This window comes from Cyprinus carpio, chromosome A9 (genome assembly GCF_018340385.1).
Source record: "Cyprinus carpio isolate SPL01 chromosome A9, ASM1834038v1, whole genome shotgun sequence".
NCBI classification, from domain to species: domain Eukaryota; kingdom Metazoa; phylum Chordata; class Actinopteri; order Cypriniformes; family Cyprinidae; genus Cyprinus; species Cyprinus carpio.
The window spans coordinates 26,356,494-26,383,404 of NC_056580.1; the positions used below are offsets into that span (position 1 = coordinate 26,356,494).

General features: G+C 34.7%; 3 protein-coding genes across 4 annotated transcripts in view; 1 reads left to right on the forward strand and 2 right to left on the reverse strand.

Annotated features, from left to right (window-relative positions):
* The first annotated feature begins 1,275 nt into the window (after nt 1–1,275).
* On the forward strand, nt 1,276–4,997 carry spc25 (SPC25 component of NDC80 kinetochore complex). Of its 2 annotated transcripts, none has more exons than XM_042764288.1 (7): nt 1,276–1,436; nt 1,724–1,886; nt 2,722–2,787; nt 2,895–3,041; nt 3,404–3,508; nt 3,854–3,952; nt 4,695–4,997. In XM_042764288.1, the coding sequence occupies exons 2-7, from the start codon at nt 1,730–1,732 to the stop codon at nt 4,829–4,831; spliced, it is 711 nt and encodes a 236-aa protein (XP_042620222.1). In that variant the 5' UTR covers nt 1,276–1,436; nt 1,724–1,729; the 3' UTR covers nt 4,832–4,997. The 2 variants fall into 2 exon arrangements, with proteins under 2 accessions (XP_042620222.1, XP_042620221.1); XM_042764287.1 differs by having other exon boundaries at nt 1,278–1,436; nt 1,721–1,886.
* A 532-nt stretch (nt 4,998–5,529) lies between these two features.
* Nucleotides 5,530–11,729, reverse strand: nostrin (nitric oxide synthase trafficking). The gene is made up of 16 exons (XM_019114341.2): nt 11,657–11,729; nt 11,127–11,212; nt 10,820–10,903; nt 10,451–10,513; nt 10,290–10,371; nt 9,472–9,534; nt 9,247–9,345; nt 9,032–9,157; nt 8,859–8,957; nt 7,897–8,022; nt 7,703–7,811; nt 7,291–7,379; nt 6,979–7,104; nt 5,912–6,146; nt 5,743–5,826; nt 5,530–5,666 (listed from the first exon to the last, which is right to left on the reverse strand). The coding sequence occupies exons 1-16, from the start codon at nt 11,681–11,683 to the stop codon at nt 5,530–5,532; spliced, it is 1,635 nt and encodes a 544-aa protein (XP_018969886.2). The 5' UTR covers nt 11,684–11,729.
* Nucleotides 11,730–15,362: 3,633 nt separating this feature from the next.
* cers6 (ceramide synthase 6) overlaps nt 15,363–26,911 on the reverse strand; it is a 36,906-nt gene continuing 25,357 nt past the window's right edge. The window contains exons 7-11 of the mRNA XM_042764290.1: nt 24,217–24,345; nt 23,873–23,979; nt 20,773–20,929; nt 18,384–18,407; nt 15,363–17,676 (exon numbers count right to left, since the gene is read on the reverse strand). Coding sequence (XP_042620224.1) covers nt 17,527–17,676; nt 18,384–18,407; nt 20,773–20,929; nt 23,873–23,979; nt 24,217–24,345 — 567 coding nt within the window. The 3' untranslated portion in view covers nt 15,363–17,526. The remainder of the gene's footprint in view (nt 17,677–18,383; nt 18,408–20,772; nt 20,930–23,872; nt 23,980–24,216; nt 24,346–26,911) is intronic.

The following is a 26,911-nucleotide window of genomic DNA, read 5'->3' on the forward strand; positions in this document are numbered from 1 at the left end:
ATCACACCACTAAACAGCAATATATGTCAACAAGAATTACACAAGAAGCATATAGTCAGAATTTACAATCACTACGACAGATAAGTGGTTCTTTATACAACACTTTCATCACATTAATTATTCTACCTTGTACCTATATTATAAGATCTCATTTGTTATGCTATCCCTTTATTAGGCTATGTTTATCTTTCTCTACCTCTCCTTCTCTTTTTTAAGGTATATCTGCCTTCTTTCAGGGTCTGCATCACGTCGTGTCCTATAGAGTCGCTGCTTTTCTGAAGCAGACAATGGTGCCATTTCCTGACAAATACATGCATATACCATTTAAACAAATCTTTCTTGAAGGTTTATAACAAATAAATGCATAAAAAATGAATTCTAAGTATCAATACATGCTGTAAACACTTATTTATTTATTTATTTATTTATTTATTTATTTTTTTAACTGTTACCGTATGTCCACCCTGTTACTGTGCAAAACTGTAACAGGGTGGACAGTAACAGGAGGGACAATTTATGCTAAAGTCAGCCATTGCTACTCACGTGATGAACAACAAGCTAGCGAGTAGTGATCACTGAGGAAGATGTTGAACCTGTTTATTAACTATATTTTCAAAATTACAAACAATTATCAGTTTCCACTATAAATAAGCATAACAGAGTGGACATGTTATGCTTTACCACATCAGTAAATCATTCTAAAACACTGAAAAAAGGTTGAATTAAGGAGTGATACTATGCTTTTTGTAGATAGCTTGCCACCAAAAAGTATTCGACTTCCTCTTCCTGAGAGTCATGTGTTTAGCCTACTTGTGATTAATTATTTTAGTTAAATAATTTTTGGTACATATTTATTGTGTTCCACGTGGTCTGTATCATGGGGACACAAATGAAACTAAATAGGTTACTAGATATGACCCATCTGTAGACAACAACTATGCTTACTTGTGATAACAAACGCAAAACAAGCCAGACATGAAATTATTCTTCTAAAAAAATGTTGGCCAAAAAGACATGATTGTTCCTAAACATGTTTTTTTTTCTTCTTCTTTTTTTGATGTGAAATAAGACATGTTTTGTCAGATAAAAAAGAATTTTTGAAGCAGCACACTTCAGTACGTACTGCAGCAGCCAGCGCTCAAACAAACACCAGATGGCGCAACAATAACAAACTACTCAATGAAGGGAAAATCACCGACCGCGCATCGGGGATTAAACCAATAAAACATCGCCTTCTGACGGAAAATAAAATGCATACTTAGCAACGCTAAATTAATTTCTTACGTATGCTATGAACAATAATTCCATGCCGCTATTTTGTAGTTGTGACGACGCGTTTATCTGACGCAACTTCCGGTGTAACTGCTGGCGTTCCGGGCGCGGATTTTTGAAAACAACAAGAATAAATTAGCGTTTATAACCACGCCAGAAAACGGGTGAGTGATTAAAATGTTCTTTCCGACTATTAAAACAACATTTAATCGGTATTAGTTTGGTTTCAGTGTCTAGAAATGAAGAAAAAGACATTTAAAATCCTATCGCACTGAAGCATTATATCCAAACAACAACAACTGTAACGTTAAATCGGTTGTCCGTTAAACATGGATATGTGCAAATACTGCATATATAACTGTATTGTTCGGTTATATTATATTAGAGTAGATGATGTGCACCCTGAGTCGTGTGTAGTAACTGTGATCGTGTTGTTTGGGTGGTTTAGCAGCTCAGTATGGCGTCTATCAGAGATTATAATGTGGTGGAGCAGTTCAACAGCAGACTGGAGGAGATCAGGAGCAAACTGCTGGATCAGGCGATGGGAGAGGTGCTCAGTGACCGGGTGGCAGAGCTCTGTCAGGACCACAGGCGGTACATGAAGGCCGTCTTGGGTGAGACATGCACGGGATTGGTTTGTGGGGTTGAGCTGAATGTGCAAGTGTTATTGTTAATATACATTGGATAGAAAGCAAAGTAGGACATTTAAGCTTAATCGTCTGTCGTTATGATCCGTCTGCATTTAAAACTGATGGGTGAAGTGGTGAAAAGAAGCAATTGTGATTTGTTTAACCACGTGTGGTCTGATTTTCTTTTTAAACTCATTTTTATTTTATTTGTTGAATGATAGTTTTGAGTCCATTCATTCGTATCAGTTTAAACTGATTCGCAGAAGCGCATTCAAATCATTTTGATATTCACAGTTCTGCTTTTTATGGACGCTTGTTTCTGCCACAGGATTAAAAAATAAAAAATATAGGTAATTGCAACTTTTTATCTCAAAATTCTGAGTTTTTTCTTTCAGAGTTATAAGATATAAAATTCAGACTCTTTTTCTCTGAATTCTGAGTTTACGTCTTGCAAATCTTTTTTTTTCCTGCTAGCAAATAAAAAAGGTGATTTCAACTTTCGTCTCAAAATTCTGACTTTTCTGGTCATTCTGAAAATTCTGATATAAATTCAGAATTGTGAAATATGAATTCAGAATTGCAAGATAAAAGAAGTCTGAGTTGTGAAATAAAAACCATAATTGTGAGAAAAATAGTAAGAATTGTGAGATTTAAAAAGTCCCAGTTAACTTTTTTTATTCTTTTATCCGGTGGTGAATTCAAGCTTCTGTATTTTTATTTGTACTTTGTATTGCAAGAAAAAAATAATGTGAATATTTCCAGTTGCCCAGGAATTAATTAATTTCTTTCCTTATTTCATTCTTTCTTTCTTTCTACACAGGTACTTGTTTTAAGAAATGCAAGGAGGATGAAAACATGTTTGACATGATACAAACATTCAAAGAAGGTGAGAAATTGATTGATTGTCACAGTTGCTTGACATTTTTAATATTGTGTGCTGTCTGGGTTTGTCAGATGAATGACTGCCAGGATACTTCCTCTCTTTTGTGTTAGATTTGAAAGAGAAAACATCTTCACTGAAAGAGAAGGGTGCCGAACATCTTGAGGTGGTGTCAGAGATTGAAGACAAAGAGCATCACAAAGCGCTCTTATTCCAGAGAATTGAGAAGCTCAAGAAGGATCAGGCCAAAAACAGGGAATGTGTGTAGGCCTGTCTTTCCTCCCATGCGGCGTTATGTTAATGTGTAATGGATTACACTTAAAGTGAAGTAGAGAGAGTGATCCGTTACAGATAAGTGATTTATGAACACTTTCGGAATCATTTCCACTAAATCATTGAAAAGAAATACTCATAAGGATGATTCATTCGTGAATTATTAGCTATAAACATCTCTGAGTTAAATGCTGGATTTCCAGTAAACAAATAGTATATTAAGTTCATTAATTAAGCCACATGGAGTCTTTATTTTCTGCATATGACTGTTAGGTGACAGACAGACACAATGGACAGGTTTATTGTTGCTTTCTGATGTCACTAACGCTTGTTTATTACATTTTTATAGTGATTCAGTCACAAAATAAAGCCAACAAGGACAGACTGAAGAAGCTGAACAAATGTAAAGACATCTTTCAGAAACACCTCAGTCTTGAGATCAGAAAAATCCAAGGTAAAGTCTTTGGGTTTAACTAGTAACATACAGTATGACTAAAGTATGAAGTTTTTTTGTCCTTTCATTATGCATTAGATGCATCATTCAAATAGAGTGAGGTACAAAATCTGAAACCACGTTGAAAATGTGTGATTTTCTTTCATTTGAACCTTGAAATAAACAAAGTGTTTGGATTTTTAAAACGATTTGTCACTATTTCTAGGTCGGTGATCAAATGTAAGCATTTTAATTGAACTTTTCACTCATTGTTGCTGCTGATTAAACAATTTAAGCATTTTACTAGTGGTCACAAACTTGAGATAAGGTTTGCTGGTGAACATGAACATCTATGTTTATTTGCAGGTGAGAAGCTGCAGTTTGTCTTCAGGAACATCAGTCGTAAAGATCCAGATATGGTCCATACGTTCCTCCTACAGCTCGATGCAGAGGGCGTTTATCACAGTAAATACTCATCTTCTGATCTGTTCACTATCTTTGATTTTTGTAAAAAACACTAGTTACCATAAAGAAATTAAGTACTGTTAATCATGTTTTTCCTTGTGCATTTGAATTAGACTCACACGTTGCATGTTTATACAGATAAATAGGAATATTAATTGTATTATTTGATTGATAAATGGTAAATTAGCCATTATTTAAACAAAACTTAAACTACAGTTCAAAAGTTTGTGGTCAGTAAGATTTTTTGATGTTTTTAAAAAAGTCTCACCAAGGCTGCATTTGATTAAAAAATACAGTAAGAACAGTATAAAATATTCTTACAATTTAAAATAACAGTTTTTTATTAAAGTAAATACAAAGCTGAATTTTCAGCATCATTACTCCAGTCTTCAGTGTCACACGATCCTTCAGAAATAATTCTAATATACTGATTTGCTGATGAAGAAACATTTTTCATCATTATCAGTGTTGAAATCAGTTGTGCTGCTTAATACTTTTGTGGAAACCATGATACTTTTTTTTTTTTTCAGGATTCTTTGATAAATACTGAGTTCAAAAGAACATCATTTATTTGAAATATAAACCTTTTGCAACATTATAAACGTCTTTCATTTTTGATCAGTTTAATGCATCATTGCTCAATAAAACTGTTATTATTATCATTTTAAAATCTTGCTGTCCCCAAACTTTTGAATGACTGACCCAGCTGAAGTATGAATAACATGATCATATTTCCCCTCAGTCATCTCCTGTGACCCTCCTCTGGAGAAAATGGCACATCTAGAGCGCAGACTGCAGGAGACCAACAACTTTTCTGCCTTCCTTGCAAACATCCGGAGAGAGTTTGTGGCTCTTCACAGTGGCACAAAGACAGCCTGACTGATGAACAAACGCTGATTTTTAATTTCAGGTCCATTTAAAATGGTCAGAGACCCAGACACCGTTTTTATAGACATTTTTATAGCACATGTATTGAGCTTTTATTTACCTAAAGCATCAGTAATACTTAAAATTTTACTTAATAATAAATTTCATTTTCGTTTCAGTTCTTTGTACATTCATTGATTTGTAATTTTAGCAATAAACATTTATACAGGTCATAAAATAAACAAAACAAAAGTCTTAAAGTACTTCGAAATTTCTTAGTTTTATACTACAGTGACTTAAAGGTCTAAAACATTTGCATTGCATGTACATTTCTTTTTCACAAATGTTATTAAAGTTATAACAATGGATGTAATTTATCGGCTTCCTTTCATGAAAAAAAAAATCAGAAAACGTGAAATTTTAAAATGATCTTTTTCAGACATTATGGAAATTTTCGTAGCATATATATTTATGCTTTGCTCTAAAACATTAAATCGGCTAGATATTGCTCGTCTACTGTAAAACTACTCAAGTCACACTAATGCTTGATTTGTGAGTGAATTGTTCTTTGGAGTCATTGAATCTGAGAAACGATCCATTGAACTTTTTCATTTAAAGTCTTTTTCCAGTAATCACATAAAGTGTGTTTAACCCTACAGCATGAGTGAATCTTGATTCAGTGACCTTTTCCATCACATGCTCTTGTAAAGCTAAGCTTCAGATGACTTCATCTCAGTGAAAACAGGCAGCTCTTCCACATACGTGGATGGGAAATGTCCTCTCTGTCCGTTGAGCTCACCGAACCACCAGCCCGTGTCATCCTTCTGAAAGATATCCAGTACGTCTCCTGCCAGATTGAAGAGGGAGAGTCAACAGAAAGCAGGTGCTGAGGGATGATATATTAAGATGAACTGCCATATTACCTTCATTAATGTTTAACTCATCCTCTCTTTCTGACGTAAAGCTGTATAAAGCCTTGCATCTGCCGACTGAGCAGAATTCTGAGCCTGTTTAGGGAATTTAACACAAAAATGAAATCAGGAGTTTGTGTGTTAGTAAAATAAAGGTAAACATGTTTAGCTTGCTGTTTACCTCTATCCTCTTCAGATTCAGACACGCTTCCGTTGACCGGGCCGCTCTGTTGCTCGTCTGTGTTATGCGTGACATCGGTCGCCTCAGTCGAGGGCTCTTCGCTTGTCGTATCAGAGCTTTGGTTGGTCAGCACACTCTTATTGATCACGGAGCTCCTCATGGACTGACGTGATCTGAACGGAGTCTTTTTGATCCTCACCGGTCGAGAAAGCTGCACGACGCTGTGCTCACAGTCCTGGAGCAAAACCAGAGAGAATTTAGAAAGGTTTTATTTTTCCTCTAAATTAGGCTTATTAAAATTAAGAAACTGTCTCTCTTCACCCTGCAGCCTCAGGGAAACCCATATATTATAGTCTAAAAAGTGTAGGCTGTTTAAAAGCAACAGCATAAACGAAATATCATGCAAAACTAGTGATGACCTAGTTTCTCAATTAACTCGTCTTCACATCCTTTTCCTGTCCTGGATTCATCAAGATTTATATGTTTAATGTAGGTTTTACATGATAGGATCAACCAAGCATGATTTAAGGGAGTTTCTTTTCACACTAGAGGCACTAACCATATATATATATATTTTTTTTTTAAGAAAGGTTTTATCAGTCCCCCTGCAGTACCTACAGAGACTCCTTAGTTTTTTGTTCAGCGTTTGTTTGTGTGAATTTCTGAAGTGTGAACTTAAAATGCATTATGATAGTTACTAAAAAAATTATATATAAATATCTATTTTTAAAAAATCTGTTCCTCCTAAAAGTTTGTACTTAAAATGCATTCTGATAATAATTTTACCAAAAAAAAAAGTAGTTACTCTAAAAGGTTTGCATTTAAACTGCATAAAATAAAAATACAATTTTTGACCCCCAAAAGTTTGCACTGAAAATACATGCTGATAATAATTTTACTAAAATAAAATATGCATGGTGATAATAAATGTACCAACATAAAATAAAAAAATGATAATAATAAAATTTGTTACTCCCAAAAGTTTGCACTTAAAGTGCATGCTGATGATAATTTTTTAATGTGACGTGTGTGTGTGTGCGTACGTGTGTGTGATCGGGCAAACTCACCTTTTCTTTCCATTTAGTGATGCTGTCACTGAATCGATGTCTTGATTTCGGCTTGCCCTCAATCTCGGCCAGACTGTGCGTCAGTTTGCAATGCGTCGCTTCCAAAAGGTCCAGTTTGAGGATGGCCTACGGTGGTTTGAGGATGGTCAGTATTTAGTTTAAAACCTTTTTGTTAAATACCCTTACATTTTGGATAAAATATTTAAATAGATAAAATGTACATTTCATTTAAACCTGTTTTTTGACATTTGAGGCAAAGCAAGGTTATGATTAAAATTCAACAGAACATTGGTATGAAATGTAACATCTGACCTCATCCAGTAACTCTTCCGTTTCCTCCAAGTTTTTTTTATTGGAGAAGTTTGGTTGTTCTCTATATACTTTCACCATTTTCTCTAAACCTGAAATCCAGATGTATGTGTCAGTGTTGAGATAAATGTCATATAATGAACAATATAAACAGGACGAAACCACCTAATAAGATCTCTGAGGAATAAAACAGTTCCATTTAAAGCGGGTCATATCATACTTTTTTAAATTCAGTTCCCTGAGGTCTAAAGTAGTTTTTCATAAACTTCCTACTGTTTTTACTCCGATTAGTTCTTCTGGTATTTAGGAATAACAGTATGTGTCCTGTTTCTTCCATTTAGGAAGGAAAATGTGATTCCTCATGATATGACCCTTTTAAATCACATACACTCAGCTATGAAACACAGATCTAAACCTTCTCTGTCGCTTTTTGTTTTCGTGATGCAGTCCTCCAGACGCTGCAGTTTGGTTCTGATGGCATCTTTCCTTCTTTCTTTTCCCATGACTGTTTTTCCTTCTTCCTCCTGCACAAACATACACCCACAAACAGCAACCCATTTCATATCAATTCCTGCAACACAAATTAGTGTTGTAAACTCAGAGACTTACGAAGTAGTCAGCCATGAGAAATTCAGCTTTGTTGTCATCCTCCGTAGCACTGACGTCCTCGACCAGCGACTGAATGTCCTTCTCCACATCAACTTTGCGTACAGCCTGCTCAATCTGTTTGTGACTCTATAGCAAAATCATTCAGCAAATGCAAATCAACCAGTAAGACTGACCTGAAAGTCTGTCTAATCGTGTCAAGAAATTATCAAATAAAAGACATCATTACTAGGTTTAAATTAACCTTCACTTTAGCTTATATTATTATTATTTCACATTAAATTGAAAATGCTTATAATTTTGCCTTTTTAAATTGAATTGAACACACACACACACACACACACACACACATATATATATATATATATATATATATATATATAAAATTTGCTCTTCATCAGAAATTAAAAACATGTCATTAAATCATATTATATTAATTAAAATAATCTCTCTCTATATATGTATGTGTATACTCTATATATATATATATATCTCAATATTGGTAGAATACATACATTGAAATTACATTAATGTTATATTTATTTAATTAACTTAATTATATCATTATATTACACCATGATACAGGAATTTGTTAATTTCCAAAATACTTGAATTTGCTCTATAGCCTTCAAAACTGTAAATATTAAATAAATAAAACCATTTTCAATGTATTTTAATAATACATTTTTTAGAATTTTTAATAGTTATTAAAATAGATCTATCTTTATGAAACTGAATAAAAACGAAGAATGGGCATTTTGTGGCTTTGTAGGCTAAATTATTATTTTATTATTGTTATTTATTTATTTTGGAAAGTATTGAATCCCATTTTAATTCATTTGTGGCCATTTCAATTCAAATTCACACTTGTAAATGCAAAGGAAGCATCTAAAAATCTGAACTTTTCCCAGTCCTGGTGAATCTGTCACAGTTACTGTTAGTGTTTAATGGGTTCCGTTACTCACGTGAATGACGGTCTGCGCGTATACGGTCATGAAGAGACTGTACTTGTTTAGGGTGTTGGACAGGGTCTCTATTCTTTGCTTCTCAAGCTCCTGAACGATCTGAAATTCAGCTCTGAATTAGTCCAAATGCAATGGATATCAGAGGAAATAAAGATGTGGAAAACAGCATGAACCTGGTAGCAGGTTTTCAGTGTGTTCTCCAGCTTCAGTCGGATGTGGTGACCCTCCATGTTGGTGTTAAAATATTCCTCATCGACTCTGGCCTGAAGTTCTGCTGATTTAGTCAATCTGTTCAACATCTAGATGAAAATAAACAGCAGTTATTTTGTCTAATGTCACAAACAGAACTGTTAATTGCTTTCCCCAACCAATGAACCATCACAAATACCTTCTGTTTTTCCTTCTCTGTACAGATTTGTTTATTTTTCTCCACAAAGCTGAAGAGAGCTTCATGTTCTCTTGTCAACCCAATCAGCTTCTTTTTTAGCTGTAAAAACACATTTCTGCTCAAAATGTGTCCTTCTCATGTGCTTTTGAATACCACTTCAATATTGGTTTGTTTGATCAAACCCCTCTGAATTAGAGAACCACAAGTGTAGCACTATTTTCTTACCTTAATTTGTTCATTCCAGTTTGTAAGAACAAGCTTTCCTGACTTTTCAACGGCATTGTCAAGCTGTGAACATACGAGACTTAGTGTAAACAAGTTGATGTAAATCTTAATATAAATATATGCATAAACATTAAAGTAGTTCATCCAGAAATGAAAATCTACCAATGGATCCTCTGCAGTGAATGGGTGCCGTCAAAATGAGAGTCCAAACAGCTGATAAAAACATCACAATAATCCACAAGTAATCCACACCACTCCAGTCCACCAGTGTTTGAAAGAAATAAATCCATTATTAACACATTTTTAACTTCCTGCTAAAATATGAGTCCTCTATCCATAATATTGCTTTCTCCAGTGAAAAAAAGTTGTCTTATCTGAATCAGAAGAGAAATCTTCACAGATTAAGCATTGTTTACATGTGAGAACAGTTCTTAAATACGCTGGTGGATTTTAATGTGTGAAGACAACAGTGAATTTACTTTTTTCACTGCAAGAAGCATTATTATGGATTATGGACATGTATTTTGGCCAAAAGCTACGGTTTTAAAGTAACAATGCCTTAATGATGGGTTTGTTTCTTAGAAACATGCATATTTTCACTTCACAAGACATTAATCGATGGACTTGAGTGGTGTAAATTACTTGTGGATTATTGTGATGTTTTTATCAGCTGTTTGGACTCTCTTTCTGACGGCACCCATTCACTGTAAAGCATCCATTAGTGAGCAAGTGATGCAATGTTAAATTTCTCCAAATCTGTTCAGATGATAAACAAACTCATCTACATCTTGCATGGACTATTCCTGTAAGTGGCATACTGGTCTTTTTCTTTTCCCGTGTTCATCTAGGATTTGACGGATTTCCTGAATGGCATCTTGGTTGAGAGCATTTCCCAGTATGCTGAAAGGATAAGGCCGATATAAATACACAGCAGCCCACATGAATAATAAAAAAAGCCTGATCCAGTGTGTTGCCATACCGGTGGGCATCTGCTGAGGCGTACATTTCATCTGATATGAAGGACCACGCACGATATGTGGAGCTTTGAAGAGGAAAAACTGTCAATGAGTTTGCAAGGCAAGTGCATCAAATATTAACCAGCACTGTTGACGCAGTTAACATCACATGCAAGATTGTCTTATTTTTCCAGTTGCACTATATAAAAGGCTACATGAAAAGTAACAATATATAAGATACTAAGTATTGTTTTCAGAAAAATATGAGTGTATTTTGTCTTCCACTTGTTTTTAACTTGTTTATATGTAAAACAAGTGAAGATAGATCGATAGATAGATAGACAGATAGATCACACAGTTACTCTGCGTTAGCTGGAGATGCGGTCACTCACTTGTCACACATCTCTTTCGAGACTTTAAGAAGTTTCCCTGCGATCTTCTGAAGTCCTTTCGAATAGTTGATCTCCAGTTCAGATCTAAATTGATAGAAAACATTGTCTGATATATTAGTCATGCTTGTTTGCTCAGGGCGTTGAGATTCTGCCCTGAACATTTCAAGGATTTCAGGGTTTTGGAGAACTATTCTATTCTTTTCCATTGCATTTTCGTCTCTTGAGAATGGAAAGTCGAGTATCTTCAGTGCCTTAGAAGTCAAGTACTACAACGACCATCAGAGAAGAAGAGCAGAGTTCATGTTACCTTTGCTGAAAGACGGCCAAGAGCTCTTTGCAGAAAAACTCGCCATTCTTCGAGATTCTCTTCAGCTCCTGATACATCAGATTATACTGAAACACAATAGACAGCCTAATTAAACAACAAACCATGAGACCTATCGTTCTATTTATCATTCTATCATTCAAGAGAACAGCAATGGCCTAGCAACTATGTAGAACACCATAGTAACTGCCACTCAGAAACAAAACACCCTAGCAACCTGAAAACTGCCTCTAGCTTCTATAAATCAATCAGTCTGTCTTGTCTCTGTCTAAACTTTAAAAATCCTAACTTTTAGATGGATTTTGAAAACTTTTTTTTTTAAAAAGGCAAGCTCCAGAAAAACTCTTCTAGTTAATAAGCAATTGTTCTACCAAGTGTTTTATATGGAGCAATACTGTATAGCAGACTCAACACATCTGTACATAATTGTGCTCTACAACAGATATCAAGTTAGTAGTTGAATATATTAGTTTTAACAGTAGAGTTAAGAGAATAAACGGCTCTGGACTCACAGTACAGCTGCTCAGCGGGTCCTTCATCTTCACACTGGTCTTACTTTAACTCAGCAGTTTAAACTTTGACCCTGTCTGTTCCTGAAGAATGCATGCGGAAATCACCTGTGTGCCTGTGCAAGATTACTGCATCATTAACCCTCCATAAAACCATAGGAGTGCCGGAATGCAGCCTCAGTCTTCACTATAGAAATCAGTGTTTCACTTTGCATTACATTTTGTCACCTGGTTTAATAATTGTCCTGATGTTGCCAGCAGACAGTATTATAAACAGCCATGCAAAACTCTATTTTTTTTTCTACATTTTGGAATAATAGGACATAATAAAAATAGAAGTATGTGCTCTTAAAAAGAATCACTCTAAAATGTCGCCTTTGCTCTTATGGCACTGAAGAATATTTTGGCTTCCCTTTGAACTTTTTAAAGGAATAGTTCACCCCAAAATAAAATTTGCTGAACATTTATTAATTCTCAGGGCATCCAAAATCCAGGTGAGTTTAGAAATTTAGAAATCTACACTGAACAAAATTATAAACGCAACACTTTTGTTTTTGCCCCATTTTTCATGAGTTGAACTCAAAGATCTAAGACTTTTTCTATGTACACAAAAGGCCTATTACTCTCAAATATTGTTCACAAATCTGTCTAAATCTGTGTTAGTGAGCACTTCTCCTTTGCCGAGATAATCCATCCACCTCACAGGTGTGGCATATCAAGATGCTAATTAGACAGCATGATTATTGCACAGGTGTTCCTTAGGCAGTTCGTCATTGTAACCGACTTGAGTGGGCAAATGCTCAAATTCGATGGCGTCTGGCACTTTGGAGAGGTGTTCTCTTAATGGATGAAGCATGGTTTTCACTGTACAGGGCAGATGGCAGACAGTGTGCATGGCGTCGTGTGGGTGAGCAGTTTGCTGATATCAATGTTGTGGATCGAGTGGCCCATGGTGACGGTGGGGTTATGGTATGGGCAGGCGTATGTTATGGACAATGAACAAAGGTGCATTTTATTGATGGCATTTTGAATGCACAGAGATACCGAGACGAGATCCTGAGGCCCATTGTTCTGCCATTCATCCACGACCATCACCTCATGTTGCGGCATGATAATGCACGGCCCCATGTTGCAAGGATCTGTACACAATTCCTGGAAGCTGAAAACATCCCAGTTCTTGCATGGCCAGCATACTCACCGGACATGTCACTGGCATGTAAGCATGTTTGGGATGCTCTGAATCGGCATATACGAAAGTGTGTTCCAGTTCCTGCCAATATCCAGCAACTTCACACAGCCATTGAAGAGGAGTGGACCAACATTCCACAGGCCACAATCAACAACCTGATCAATCAATCTATCTATCAAGACCATTTTTATAATCAAAAGAACATTTTGTGCCAATAAAAACCCTTATATTTAAGAGGTATTATATATATTATATAGTGACCAAAATTTCCATGAAGTTATTTACATTTATATATATTTGAGCTCTCTTTTTATTTATTTTATTTTTAATCTTTGTCAACATTTTGTAAAGAAACTCATTTATGGCACAGTTTATATTTATCACATTTTTAAGAATAATTTACTCTGGTCAGTTGCAGAATTCTGTGGTGAAATATTTGCATAATGATGCTGAACTGCAAACAGTCACAGTGCAACAATGGTTGATTTGAGTGGTAAAACATCTGAATTCATAGGAATCACACAAAGCTAGAAAGAGAGACTTTATTAATATTTGTTGTTGTTACATTGTATATTTCTTTTTTTTTCTTGTTAGTATTTGTTTAGTGTAAAAATGCTTTGACAATATCGTATGCAAACGAAATCATAAAGTAGCTACTTTATAATGAATTGAAATTGAGAGAGAGGTTAAAGGTGCAGTGAGCATTTTTGTTGAAAATTGAAATCAACAACCAAAAAAAAAAAAAAGTTTTGCTGTGTTTCACAGAACCAATATACTGTTTCTGTAATATTATGTGCAAGTTAGTAACTGATACTCTTCATTTCAAGGTAATGTCATCTCTGAAATGGATTTTTAATGTAAGGCTTCATGTCGGGGAAAAAGGGCCTACATTTCATGTGTAATATAATGACTGCAATCTTGTAATTGCTGACCCTCTAGTTTAAAGAAATGAAGTTGAAGAGTCGATTCCATCGGCGAGAATCAGACTCATAATTGAACAACATTAGTGTTTGTCAACTTGGGGGCGGAGCGATGAAGGTGTAGTCTCCGCCCACTCATCCTTCTGCACCAATCAGAACGCTCAAGTCCAGCTCGAGCATAGCTGCTGTTCTAGAGGACTAAAGGTTTAAAGCTTCTGTACTGGAGCATTTAAAGGTTTGACTCCAAGATGGTCAAATCTCTCTCATAATAAATAAAATAATCTTGTTTGTAGTTTATATTAAGTTTTCATTATTAGTTTGCAGCTCTTTAGAGTGCTGTATCCCCACAACACCTTTAAGATAAACAGTTTCTTATTAGTCATCCTCTTTTCACTTTATTTTCCTCCTTTCAACCAAGTGGAAATATGAATATAGGCTGGAACAGTGCCATATTAGAGAAAACTGCTTCAAAATAACATCAAATAACAATATCCCTCGCATCTAATCTTGAATTATGTAATTAGAGAGACAGATGCAGTCCAAATAACAAAAGCAGCCATGAGGGTTTTGGTTTGTCGTGTTTATTTAAAATACATGGCAGCATAATTAATTAGTACCACTGATAATCAGTTTTCCAGCAAAGGCAGAGAATACAGTTGTCTTTTTTTATTATTATTATTCTTTGCCTTTTTGACATCAAATGTAAACCACATAACACAGCAACCTGTCTGCAGTGCAAATAAGATGACGGCTAATTAGCTGTAGCGCTTCTCCAGCTCAAAACAGACAGCAGCAGCGATCTTCCCAACACTGAAAGAAACAGCATCAAAACACTCCAATCAAAAGCTTTAAATAAAGCTCAGCTGAATGATGATCAAATGCATGAGGAGAACCAGAAGAATCTTCTATTCTAAACCCAAAAAGCTAATTAAAAAAAGACTATATAACAGAAATAAAACCAGTGTTTAGTGCCACTTATTCATCAAAGTTCATTCAAACAGTGTGATATTTTGATAGGCTATATTTGATAATCTCATATGTACCTTGTTTCTGAAGTGTGAGCAAAATAATAAAACCAAACCTATTTGGAAATATGACTGGGATTCATTGAGAAATGATTTTTAAATACAATCACGGGACATTGGATTCTTTATACCTGCTGAATCAAAGGTATTTATCAGTGAATTTTGGCTATTCATCAAGTGATTACTATTTCTTTCAAATGGAATCACAATGGAATACTTTCCTGGAAAAAACAAACACTTTCCAAAGGTGTAAGTTTAATATTAAAACACTTTCTTTAAAGGAAGCAGAATCCAATATGTTTTTTCGAAGTCAGGCAATATTTCTCGATGAAATACACGATAAGAGTCTTAAGAGACTTTTATTTTGTAAAGAAATTAATACTTTTGTTCAGCAAGGATGCATTAAATTGATCAAAAATGATAAAGGCATTTATAATGTTACAATATATTTCTATTTCAAATACATTATTTCTGTTCATCAAAGAATCCTGTATCACCACATATGAATAAAATATGAAGCAGCAAATCAGCATATTAGAATGATTTCTGAAGGATCATGCTGCTGAATGATGCTTAAAATTCAGCTTTGATCACAGGAATAAATTAAAGGTTAAAATGCATACCAATGGAAAACAGTTATTTTATTTGCAATAACACTTCACAATATTAAAGTTTTTACTGATCAAATAAATGCCTTTCCATCTCTTGCCTAATCCGATCTTTTGAATGATCGTGTACTTGTGAAAATAGGTTTGGTGAAGGAACGTGAGCAATTTGTGATAAACCACTAGTTCAGCATGATTCATTTGAACAAATGATTATTTTGAGCAAATTGATTGACTGCCATTCACTGTTACTCCTATTCCACCAAAATGACGCTGGTGCTCAGCTGGGGGATCTGTGAATCTCTCGATTTAAATCATACTGCATAACCTTCCTACAAATAACCAGAGTGCATCACTGTGCTTAAATATAGCGGCCGAAGTCACTGTGCAGCATCACAAAACTAAAAAAACTGTGTGTGTTCGCAAGCCAAATATGAGTCACATTTCCAGTTTAGACTGCTTTGATGATGATAATGCAAGATCTAGTTTTAATGTTAGCAGTTCCTTATTTGAAACCAGCACAAACATTTAATTCAAGTACGAATGCAGATGTGAATACTTGCTGATGCAGTGAAAGTTTTTTTTGGAGATAACAAATCTCAGTACTCAAACTAGCGATGAACCCAGCTAACAAAAATACGGTCTAAGAAGGTTTTGCTAACGTACCCATTAGGTTATGAAAACATTTTAAATTTTCTATGAACATTCAAAAGGTCCAGTTTAAAAACAAACTGATTTTTCTTGGTTATACAAACATTAATAAGCCAACATTCCATTTGATTATTTTTGCAGACATTATGGGAATGCTACCACTGAATGTTCTCTGAACATTCTGAAACAAGTAGTAACATTTAAAAATGTTTATAGAACATTAAAGAAAAACATTCCATGAATGAGGTATAAATAACATTTTTTGTGCTAATGTTTGGAGAACATTATTAAAGACCAGATAACTACAACAAATGCTTTATTCCCGTTACTGGAAGAAGGTTTGTCTATAACTTGCCAGAATGTTAGCCAAAGTTATGAGAAGTCACTGATGTCTGTACTATTAAACTAAACTGTCAGTGTTATTTGAGTAGGTAGTTAAAACGGTTCAAATAACTTGCAAGATTCTCTTCAAAAGATTTCTCAAACACAACAACAGTTGACCTGAAAGAGTCAAAAATGTTGCGTTTTAAATCACAGTTTCTTTCGGAATGCACCAAATCAAGCATCTAACACATTCACATACTGTACTTGCATATGGTATGTTTTGGGAAACTTCTTTTGGATGCTTGCCTAATGTTTTTTAAATGGAAATTTAAAAGTAACGTTTCTGTAGTGTTTGAAAATTATGAAATGGAATGTTCCAGTAACATTTGCAAAACCAAGAAAAACATTCTAAAACACACACACACACACACACACAAAACGATACATTTTGAACATTCAGAGTGTTTAGAACTTTATGGGTATGCTGGCAAAACATTCATAGAACATATTTTTGTTTGCTGGGAAATGCTTCTAAGCACAGATGGAGAGCTGTAGTTCCAACCACACAGTTTTGTGATGAATTGTGCAAATGTTTGTTGGAACTGTGGATTCAGGAAACACCAAAATCACTGAACTATGTTGGTATATAAGAAAATGCATCCAGATTGGTTCTAGACTGGGCACTAGCTCCAGCACCGACGTCTTGTCGTGGAAAAGGGGAACATGTACAGTATAAAAAAAAAGCAAAGAAATGAATTAAAGTTACAAAAAATAAATATATGGAAAAGAACACTAATCCAAGAAACCTACTGTTCCCATGATGCCAGAATACATGACCGCAGCAGCATGCTCACGCGATTATGAAAGAAAGAACGGCACTTTCATTCACCTGCTTGAAAGAAAAGAGTGAGCCGCACTGAATCAAAAAGGTGCTTCGGTAACGAATGTCGCAGGATAAACAACCACAAAAACAAAAGCCAACGAATGGAACACAAAGCATCTGGAGGGGAAATGGTGAAAAGCGAGCAACCGAAACAGAACCGCATTCACATTATTGAGAAGTTCCAGTACGGGACTGGTAATGTTTATATATGATTTGACACAACGGAGAGTGATGCAGCTGGGACCCAGTGACACGTCCTCCATGCTGAGCGGACGGTTAGTGTTCGTCTGGGCACGGGGACGAGGACAGGTAGCCGTTGGTGCCGTGGGCTCCATTGGTCCCATTAGTGTGATGTTTCTGAGAGGGAGGAAGAACCTCGTCTTCATCAGAGCTGGACTCAATGTCACTGCGGTCATCCTTTGACACCTAGGAAGATTATTAGAGACGGTTAAGATGACAGTACATACTTTATCTAGCACGATATTCTGACAATTAGAAGTGACTTTGCTTTCTGATCACCTGGGTGTGACACTTTTTTGACATTTTAGATGTTTGTGGTCAGTAAGACTTGTTAATGTTTTGGATAGAAGCATAGAATGCTGCTTTTATTTGACCAAAAATACAGTAAAAACAGCAATATAGTGAAATATTATTAAATGAAATGAAATGAAATTAAATTAATGCATTTAGCAGACGCTTTTATCCAAAGCGACTTACAGTGCATTCTGGCTATCAATTTTTACCTATCATGTGTCCCCGGGGAATCGAACCCCCAACCTTGCGCTTGTTAATGCAATGCTCTACCACAATATATTTTGAAATGTAATTGATTCCTGTGATGCTGTTTTTTTTATTCTTTGATGAACAGCATTTATATGTAATAGAAATCTTTTGTAACATCATAAATGTATTAACTGTCACTTTTCATCAATTGAATGTGTCCTCGCTGAATAACAGTGTTAATATCTATGAAAATTCTTACTGACCCAAACTTTTGAACTGTAGTGTTTCTGAGAAACAGACTCCTTTGACATAACTCTGAGAAGTTAAATGCAGCCAGTACACAATGATTTTTTTTTTTTTGCTGCTAATTAATTTTGCATCAAACTCTTTTTTTTTCAATCACTACTTACATGTAAAGGATTCCATTTTCCCACCTTTGATGGCAGCGTGGAAGACAAAGAAGAGAGAAAAAGCACATAAATGGAAGAATACAGCGTAAGCATCAGGTTAAAGCAGTTAGTGAACCCAGTTTCAACATGAAACAGAAGAACATGTAGGGTGGAAACTGATTTCTGATTTCGATCACTGGATCATGAGTGCCACATTTAAAGGCTTTATTTAACATCATATTTATCTCTTATTAAATTACTCAGTTGCTCATGTACACACATTTACAAACTTTGAAACACCATATGGAGACACATTACACGTATGAAGCACATGTGTGTATATAAGCAATATTGGACATTTTATTTGCAATATTGCAGCTATAAATATTGATATGAATTGTGCTGTTTCAGCTTGGTAACGTCAGTTTATTATAACACAATTTATTGCATTTTGATGAATAATTAAGAAAACATATTTTTTTGCAGTAACACACAGTAAGTTAATCATTCACAAGAAGACCAGGAGCATGCATTAAAGTAAAAAATAGTCAATTTGATTTCATGCTGACTTTGAAAACTGGATAATCAGCAGAAAATTCAACTCCCTCAGACTGCATGTTAACTGTTTACACCCTTCATAAATGCAGCAATAGCACTATTCAGACAGTAATTGTTTCTCGTGGGGAAGTAAGGTAATTTCAACATTAACAAAAGCTAGATAGTGATTTTATTGCCGTCCGAATCCAGAATGTTGGTGTTTTTCCTCCCTCCACCCGTGTGAATATTCCCATCTGAATTACCTACTGTTTTTGACAAGCACAGAGGTTGTACAGTAATTTAATTTCCATTTGAATCCACATCTTTTGTAAATCCTGGGAAACTGCTGTGCTATTTGCTAACGTGCATGCATCTTAAATATAGACACTTTTTTTTATTACTGAAATGCTGGAAACTGTTTAGAAGAACAATACTGGGAGCTCTTAAGAAGAAAAAGGGGAAAAAAAAAGACAACAAATCAATATGTTTTGAACTGGGCCATTTTTATGGCAGCAACAGGTAAGCAATAAAATTTAAAAGCATGTATTTATACAAATTCGGCCTTATGCAACTAATCATTTTACTAGTTGACAAAACAGTCAAATATTTGCTTTATGCAAATAAGGCTGCGTCCAACATTCTGAGATCAAATGCAAGACAAAACAATTTAAAGGGGTCATATGATGCGTTTTCAAGTTTTCATTTCTCTTTGGAGTGTTACAAGCTGTTCATGCATAGATAAGATCCCTAAAGTTGCAAAGCCTAAAGTCTCAAACCCAAAGAGATATTCTTCATAAAAGTTAAAACTCCTAAAAGGCCTCGTTTAAACACACACCCCACGTCTATGTCACTATGTGGGAAGATTTGCATAACGCCGCCTAAATGCTCACGCAAAGAAAAAAGCCGTAACTTTTAGAGAAGACTACAATGTTTCTGTGCACAAAGGTTGTTTCTATAAAGTGGGGCAGTTCCAACTTTGCAAGGACAGTCTGGCGCTTCTGACTCACAGCCTGTAAGTACATTTTCATATTTAAATAATTTGCCACAGATGATTCAAACGTGAGTTTTGAGCAGTGTAGAGTAGGCTTGTTGTTTGTCATTTCTCTGATCACAAATGCAGACATGGTTTTATGTTTACACAGCGCGATACGCAACGCAATGCGTAAAAAGACAGTATAAGTCATTATAATCAGTAATTATGTCCCCACTGGATGCAACAAATGCCTCGTTTGTAATGGGTTTTATTGTTTTTGTCTCATCGTGACGGGACACACGACATCACAGTGTTTAGGGGCGTAACATTTCTGTCACACACTTGAGGAATTCAGCCAATCACAACGCACAGGATAGCTGGCCAATCAGAGCACACCTCGCTTTTCAGAACGATGAGCTTTGTAAAAATCGACGCGTTTCAGAAAGGTGGGGCATAGAGGAGAAACAATAATGTACAGTATGTGGAAAATAATGTGTTTTTTGAACTTTAAAATGCATAAACACATTGCATTACACCAAATACACAAAATAATGTACTTTTTAGCAACGTCATATGACCCCAGAGTGTCAATCCAGTTCCTATTATTAAATAAACTGAACAGGATATTATTTTCTGATTAGTAATAAATTCATTGTCATGCTGAACATGTGATCGACCAGAGAGAAATGTTTTATCACTGAGGAGCCATTCAATTTTATTTTCAGACATCCGCCGTGAGAAACAATTACTGTCCGAACAGGGCTAAAGATAAACTGAAATATTTCTGATAAACTCAATAAAACGTCAGAGATCTGTCATGTGACAGCTTTGCTAAATGAATGGCACGAGATGTATATCAGAGTCCCTAGCAATGAGAGTTGTGTTTTTGTGAAGCCTCACCTTTCCTCTGGAGATGGCCCTGCAGGCGATGCGCACTATGAGGTACGACCAGAAGGTGTGCAGGGCCTGCAGCAGGACGAGCAGCACGTTAAACACCCACCACGAAGGGTACGGCCCGACGATCTCCCAGCTCTCAAACACAGTGGTGTTTAAAATCCTGCAAACACATTTCATTACAACAATGATGTTTCATTAGGACAAGTATGTTCAACAAATATGGCTTCAAACCCCTCACGTCAGATCAGTGTTACATTAAAAATAAACCCTGCCATTGTCTTTGCTGCATGTCACCAGCCACTGTACTAGCAGACGATACTAGTTCTGGTTGCCCTAGTAACAGATATAAAAAACCGTCAGTACAGGTGATCAGTGCATAATGTATCTTCACATACTTCAGTCCACAATCATGTACAAGGTGTGTGCTTATTTTGTTTCTACAAACAAAGATGTTTCCAAATGGGGGTTTTGTTGGATTTAGCTTACCTATTTATTAGTGATCTAAAACCAAAACTATTTAAAATGGTTAATTGAAATAAAGCTGAAATAAAATATAAATGTTAGATTAGGGGAAAATAAAACCTTGAATGAAAATTAGAAACTAGCTGGAATAAGTTTTAAAACTATTATAAATAATTAATAAACTAAAAATTTAAAGTAAATTAAAGCTATAGAAATATTAAGAAAACAGTCTAATTAAAATGAAAAAAAAATGTGCAAAATTACTACTGTAGAACTTAAAATGAAAACTGAAAATATAAAAATATAAACTTATTCAAAATATGAATACTTTAATATTAATAAAATTAATATTAATAAAAATGACAAAAGCACATTTCAAAATTACTAAAATTTAAAATAAAAACTCAAAATATAAAAAAAGATAATTCAAAATAATAAATGATATAATATTAATAGATTACTAAATATTTAGTACAAAATATTAAATACTTCCCTAGCATTTGCAATTTAGATAAAATAAAACATTTCTGAACCTTTTTCTAAGACCTCGCTGAATATCTGTGATTCTAACTCTACAGTAGATCTTGAAATAAACTCTTTTTGTAAACTACGTATACAAATGATGTTTGTAAAACAATAAAGCAATATTTCAGATTTCAGTGCAGGGCTCTAAAGCAAATGTAAGGCGAATGAGCGATAGTGATTATTCTTTAATAAAAGGTCAGATTTCACTGCTTCCACTGTAGCACAAGATGCACAAATCTCAACCTACAAAATGAGATGGAATCAAAATTTACATGAACTCGCATTGCTGCATATAACTGAATACATGGACTGTGACAACAGCTCTGTCAAGGCCATTTCATATTCATCACTAAATGACAGTAAAGACTCTCAGAGGAGCAGAGACTTCAGATGGCGCGTCACATCCATCATCAGTTCCTCATGCACCTCCTCGGATGAATCCACATTAGACTGTTTCTCTAATTCGATTAGAGTCTCACAATGAAGTACTCAAAAGCCACAGCAGACACTTAGACGAGGTGAGTGAATTAAACGTCTTCCCAGCACTAAATGATTAATGAGGAAAAAGCACAGATGACTCATTCTTTAGAATGGAATCAAATCAAATGAATAATGGATCTGAAAAAAGTGAGAGGCGTTACACCTGCTGTTAACATCAGATGCAGGCGGTCTGCACTAAATACAGGTGGAAATGGGGTCCAAAACGTTACGTGATCAGATCAAACCACATTCAGATGTAGTCAGAATTGCAAACGCTAATGCATCAGTGGGAAGACTGGATATGCATCCTTTGCATATGGAGGATTGCACATTTAGGTCTTGTGCCTATAATAAAACAGTATGTATTTTAATGCTTTTATTACAGAACTATAGAATTGTTTTACTTTGTTGTAATGCAGCGATTGCAAATGCAAGTGAAATGGAGCTCACATGCATCCTGTCAGCTGCTGCCGGCAAGTTACTGAGTTTATATGATGCTGTACTTCTCTGACCACATGAAGAGATAACATCAAAAAATTATGCACAAAAAAACATTGTGTGAAAAAAGTTATGTGTTGCATGTAGGACAATTAAGCATGTGTTTGTATTCATACTTTTGGTCATACTTTTAGTAACGATATGTCTCCACTGCAATGCTATTTTATTACAAGTATTTATAAACTATTATAGTATTTAAAGTATAGCTTGTAGTAATTGATTAATATGAGAGCATCTATTAATATTTTTGAATTAGCTTTTATTTTGATATTTTTAGTTGATATTTTTTATTTTAGTTTTTGTAATTTTATTAGTGTAGTTTGTTACTTGAAATAAAATAAAACGTTAGCTGAAATAAAATGAAATATCAAAAACTTTAAAATTTGCAATTTTAGTTTTGCTCAATGTACTAAAATAACTAAAACTGACATAAAAATTACTAAAACTATATAGACATATGTATAAAAAAAGAACTACTAAAAATTACAAAAGCACTCAACAAAATGACTAAAACTTTAAAATAAAAGAACAAAAATAAAAACGGATTAAAAATATGAATAAAAACTGTAATAGTATTTCATTTTCAGTAATAATGATATTTAAGTTTTTCATCTAATATTTATTTTATATCAGCTTTATTTCAATAAAGAAAATATTCGTTTCTAGCTTTAGTTAACAGTAACAACAGTTAGTAGTTATTTCTTGTGGTAATCGACATTGTAATCGACATTTGTAATTTTTAGTAGTTTTTTTAGTAGTTCTCCATTTTAACCAAAACCTGTTCATTTGAGATGTAAAATGGTCTAATGAAATCAAGTTAAAAATAGTGGTTTTATTAAAGCCCAATGCTATTTCTTTCAGTGATTAAATGCCTATTATAGCTGTAAAAAGCACAAGGCCATCTGTTTCTCTCATTCTGAACTCGTCCACATCTCCACACTTCTGCTGTAGCCATAGTAACTATTACTTGGCAACATCACTGACTGAAGGTGTCAAAACCTGAAATGAAAATGCTGGTAAAGATGATAAAATAGAAGATTTGAGCTATACAGATGAGAATGAGAGGTTCAAAGGTGTTCAGATGCCAACAAGATCATTATTAACAGCACATCATCTTTTACTGACAGGGCTGACTTACCATACAGGATACACTCCCAACCTGGAACTGATGAACACCAGGGCAAACATGACGAACAGGACGTTGCAGAGTCTCTGGCATTTGCCGTAGTTGGCCATTTTAGCAGCCTACAAACACAATTTGCTGCAGGATTTATATCAACACAACAGACATCTAATGCATGTAAATAGCACATCTTGCATCACCTGATTGTACAATATAATGGAACAGATAATATAGACCATAAAAAACCCATAAAGTCATTATATGTATAAGTAACAAAATTATTAAATTAAAAAAAAAAAGAATAAATATTTTTATCACATTATGTATCACAGTAACCTTTATATATATATATATATCACCTCCAGCAGGATGTCGGCAGCATCATGCAGGCACATGACCAGTGTTCCCACCCGAGCCATGTTATTCACATATGAGAAGGTGATCAGAGAGATGGTGGCCACATGATGCAGGAACATCAGGAGAAAGTCCTGCAGGAAGTCACATGGAAAGTCTCAACGTTTTATGTACTTTAAACCTGCAAGGAAAACATTCCTACTACATTTTCCTGTCCTCATCATACATGTCTTAATACATGGATCAAATACTAAACTCATATCATATTAGTCATTACTCACAATTAAATGAACACAAGTTTGATTTTTGAATCATCGACTGTGGTTTGAGATCAGATTTACTTTGATGAACAATTTCCATATAGTATCAATTTCAACTTCAAATCAGGGTTATAATTTAGGGCCCTATGAAATCTGTTTTATTTATTTAAATTTTTCTGGATTGAGTCTTTCCCCCGTTTTAATTGACTCCTTTTTAATGCTTAAACTAAATGTTATTTTAAAAAAGCATGTCTAATTAAATCAAATAGTAATAAGTGAAACCTATACAATTTAACATCAATTTATTAAAAGTTTAACAAAAAAATGCACTCGACTATATTTTTTTGTATTCGAGCAGTAGTTGTTAATTTTTAGCAATTTGTCAACTAATCACACGTTTATATTAATAAACCATATAATTCTTCATAATGAGCTGTTAATTGCCTATCAGCACTCAAGCACACGCATAAAACTTTGAGCAGCACACCGGCAGAAGTATGAATGCATCAAGAAGACTGCCTTAATATTTTAATAATTCACTGATAAACTAGTGTTTTCTGTATTTTCGGCGGCAGTGATGAAGTCGACGACACTGACTCTTCATCTCTACAGTAGATGTGCACGTTTCATATGAATTACATAATCTGAAAATATTTTCATTCCATTTGAATTGGTTCATTTAAAAGTAGACATTTCACTTTCTATATATATATATTTTTTTCATGCCTGTGAGGCAAGCACAGTTTATTTTGTATTTTTTTTTGAGTTCACAGAGACTTATGTAGATGGCAGAAAGCGCAACCTGTTTGCTTTCATTATTTTACAAAGGCACAATGTTTTGTTGTTATTGTGAGTGCACACAAATAAAAGTAAAACTTTTACAAATTCGAAAGATGTATTACTCAATATGAGCAAAAATGAAGGAGTATTTCAAGTTAAATGCAAATGATCTCACCGGCGCCTCCAAGTTAACTGTCATGCAGTGAGGGCGCTACTATTCAGCTTCCACACTCCCTACAAACACTAGGTTAATATTAGAGCGAGTGGCCAGTGATGCTGCTACTTACATGTTTCAGATGATAAGCCACATTTGAGGTCAATGAACGGAACGAGCGTTTGGATGTCTTATGTACTGTATTTACCACACAGACCAGCTGTTAATGATCTGTCCGCCAGGGACTACGTGACTTCTCCACTTTCTATGAAATGTGTTTTTTTCCTGCTGCAACTAACAAAATTTTGGTCGACTATTAGGGGGCAGCACTAATTTTTAGGGCCCTATGCAATGTTTTTTTTTCTCTCATGTTATGTTTTATTGTTACCAAATTCTGTGTTTAAGCATGTCAAATTATTTGAATGCATAAAAACAACTTCATTTATTAAAATTTATTTTTACAAATTATTATTTTTTTTCTTCAGAAATTCTATTGTGTATTTTCATTTTTCTGGTTATCAAATTAAGGCATAAAACATTAATATATCTTTACATCAAATGAAAATTAAACAAACTCAGTTTTTTTGTCAAACAAAGGGGGTTTACTATTAAAATTAAAACATGGAAGTAATATAGTAATGTATTTCTGTCACAATTTCTTTAAGTTAAATCAAACTTTTATTTTGACGGGCTTCCATAAAGACCTTTGAGTTTCTGTATGTATATGAATGGTGATAGTTTTACTGAAATGAAACAGTCGAATGCTCATAAAGTGACTCTCAGAGCAGTTTATGTGCTTATGTCCTCATTTAGTGAGATGAGAGACGCAAAAATCACACGTGTGTGGAAGACAAAACCACACGTATGCGCTAGTGTCGTTTTTGGCGGCCTGTTTTAATTTTAGTCTTAGTCTAGTCTTTGTGTGAAGCTGTCATTTTAGTTTTTATTAGTTTTAGTCACATTCATACTCTTTTTAGTCAATTCTAGTTTTAGTCGACGAAAACTGATGACATTGCGTCCACAATTTCGCTTGGGTCATCGCAGTGTTGCTGGATGTTCACTTTGAGTGCGCGCGAACTATTCGCGTGGCAGAGTGCATGGCATTTTTTTGTAACTTTCCGCATAGCTCCGCATCCGAACATGCATGAGTTTAGGGTGATTCTAGCCGAACATGCACGTCTGTGTCGGCGTTTGTGTGAAACAGAAGCAGTTTAATGTGAAGTTCAAACTCCATCAGGTGCTTTTTGACGGAAACGCTTTTTTTGGAATTTCTTTTTGCATAGTTTGTCCAAGGCTTCTTATTTGAAGTACGTTTTATTTTTATTGTATAAAATAGAATTAGAATTCATTTTGATATTAATTATACACTATTTGCTTAAAGTTTTCTTGTGTTTGATGCGTAATACAGCCAATAGTTTAAGATTGTTTTAAGTTCGTAAATAAAGAAATGATTAATTCATCAACTCTGATTCCCTACGATTTTAGAGGACAATTACTCCTTGTCGC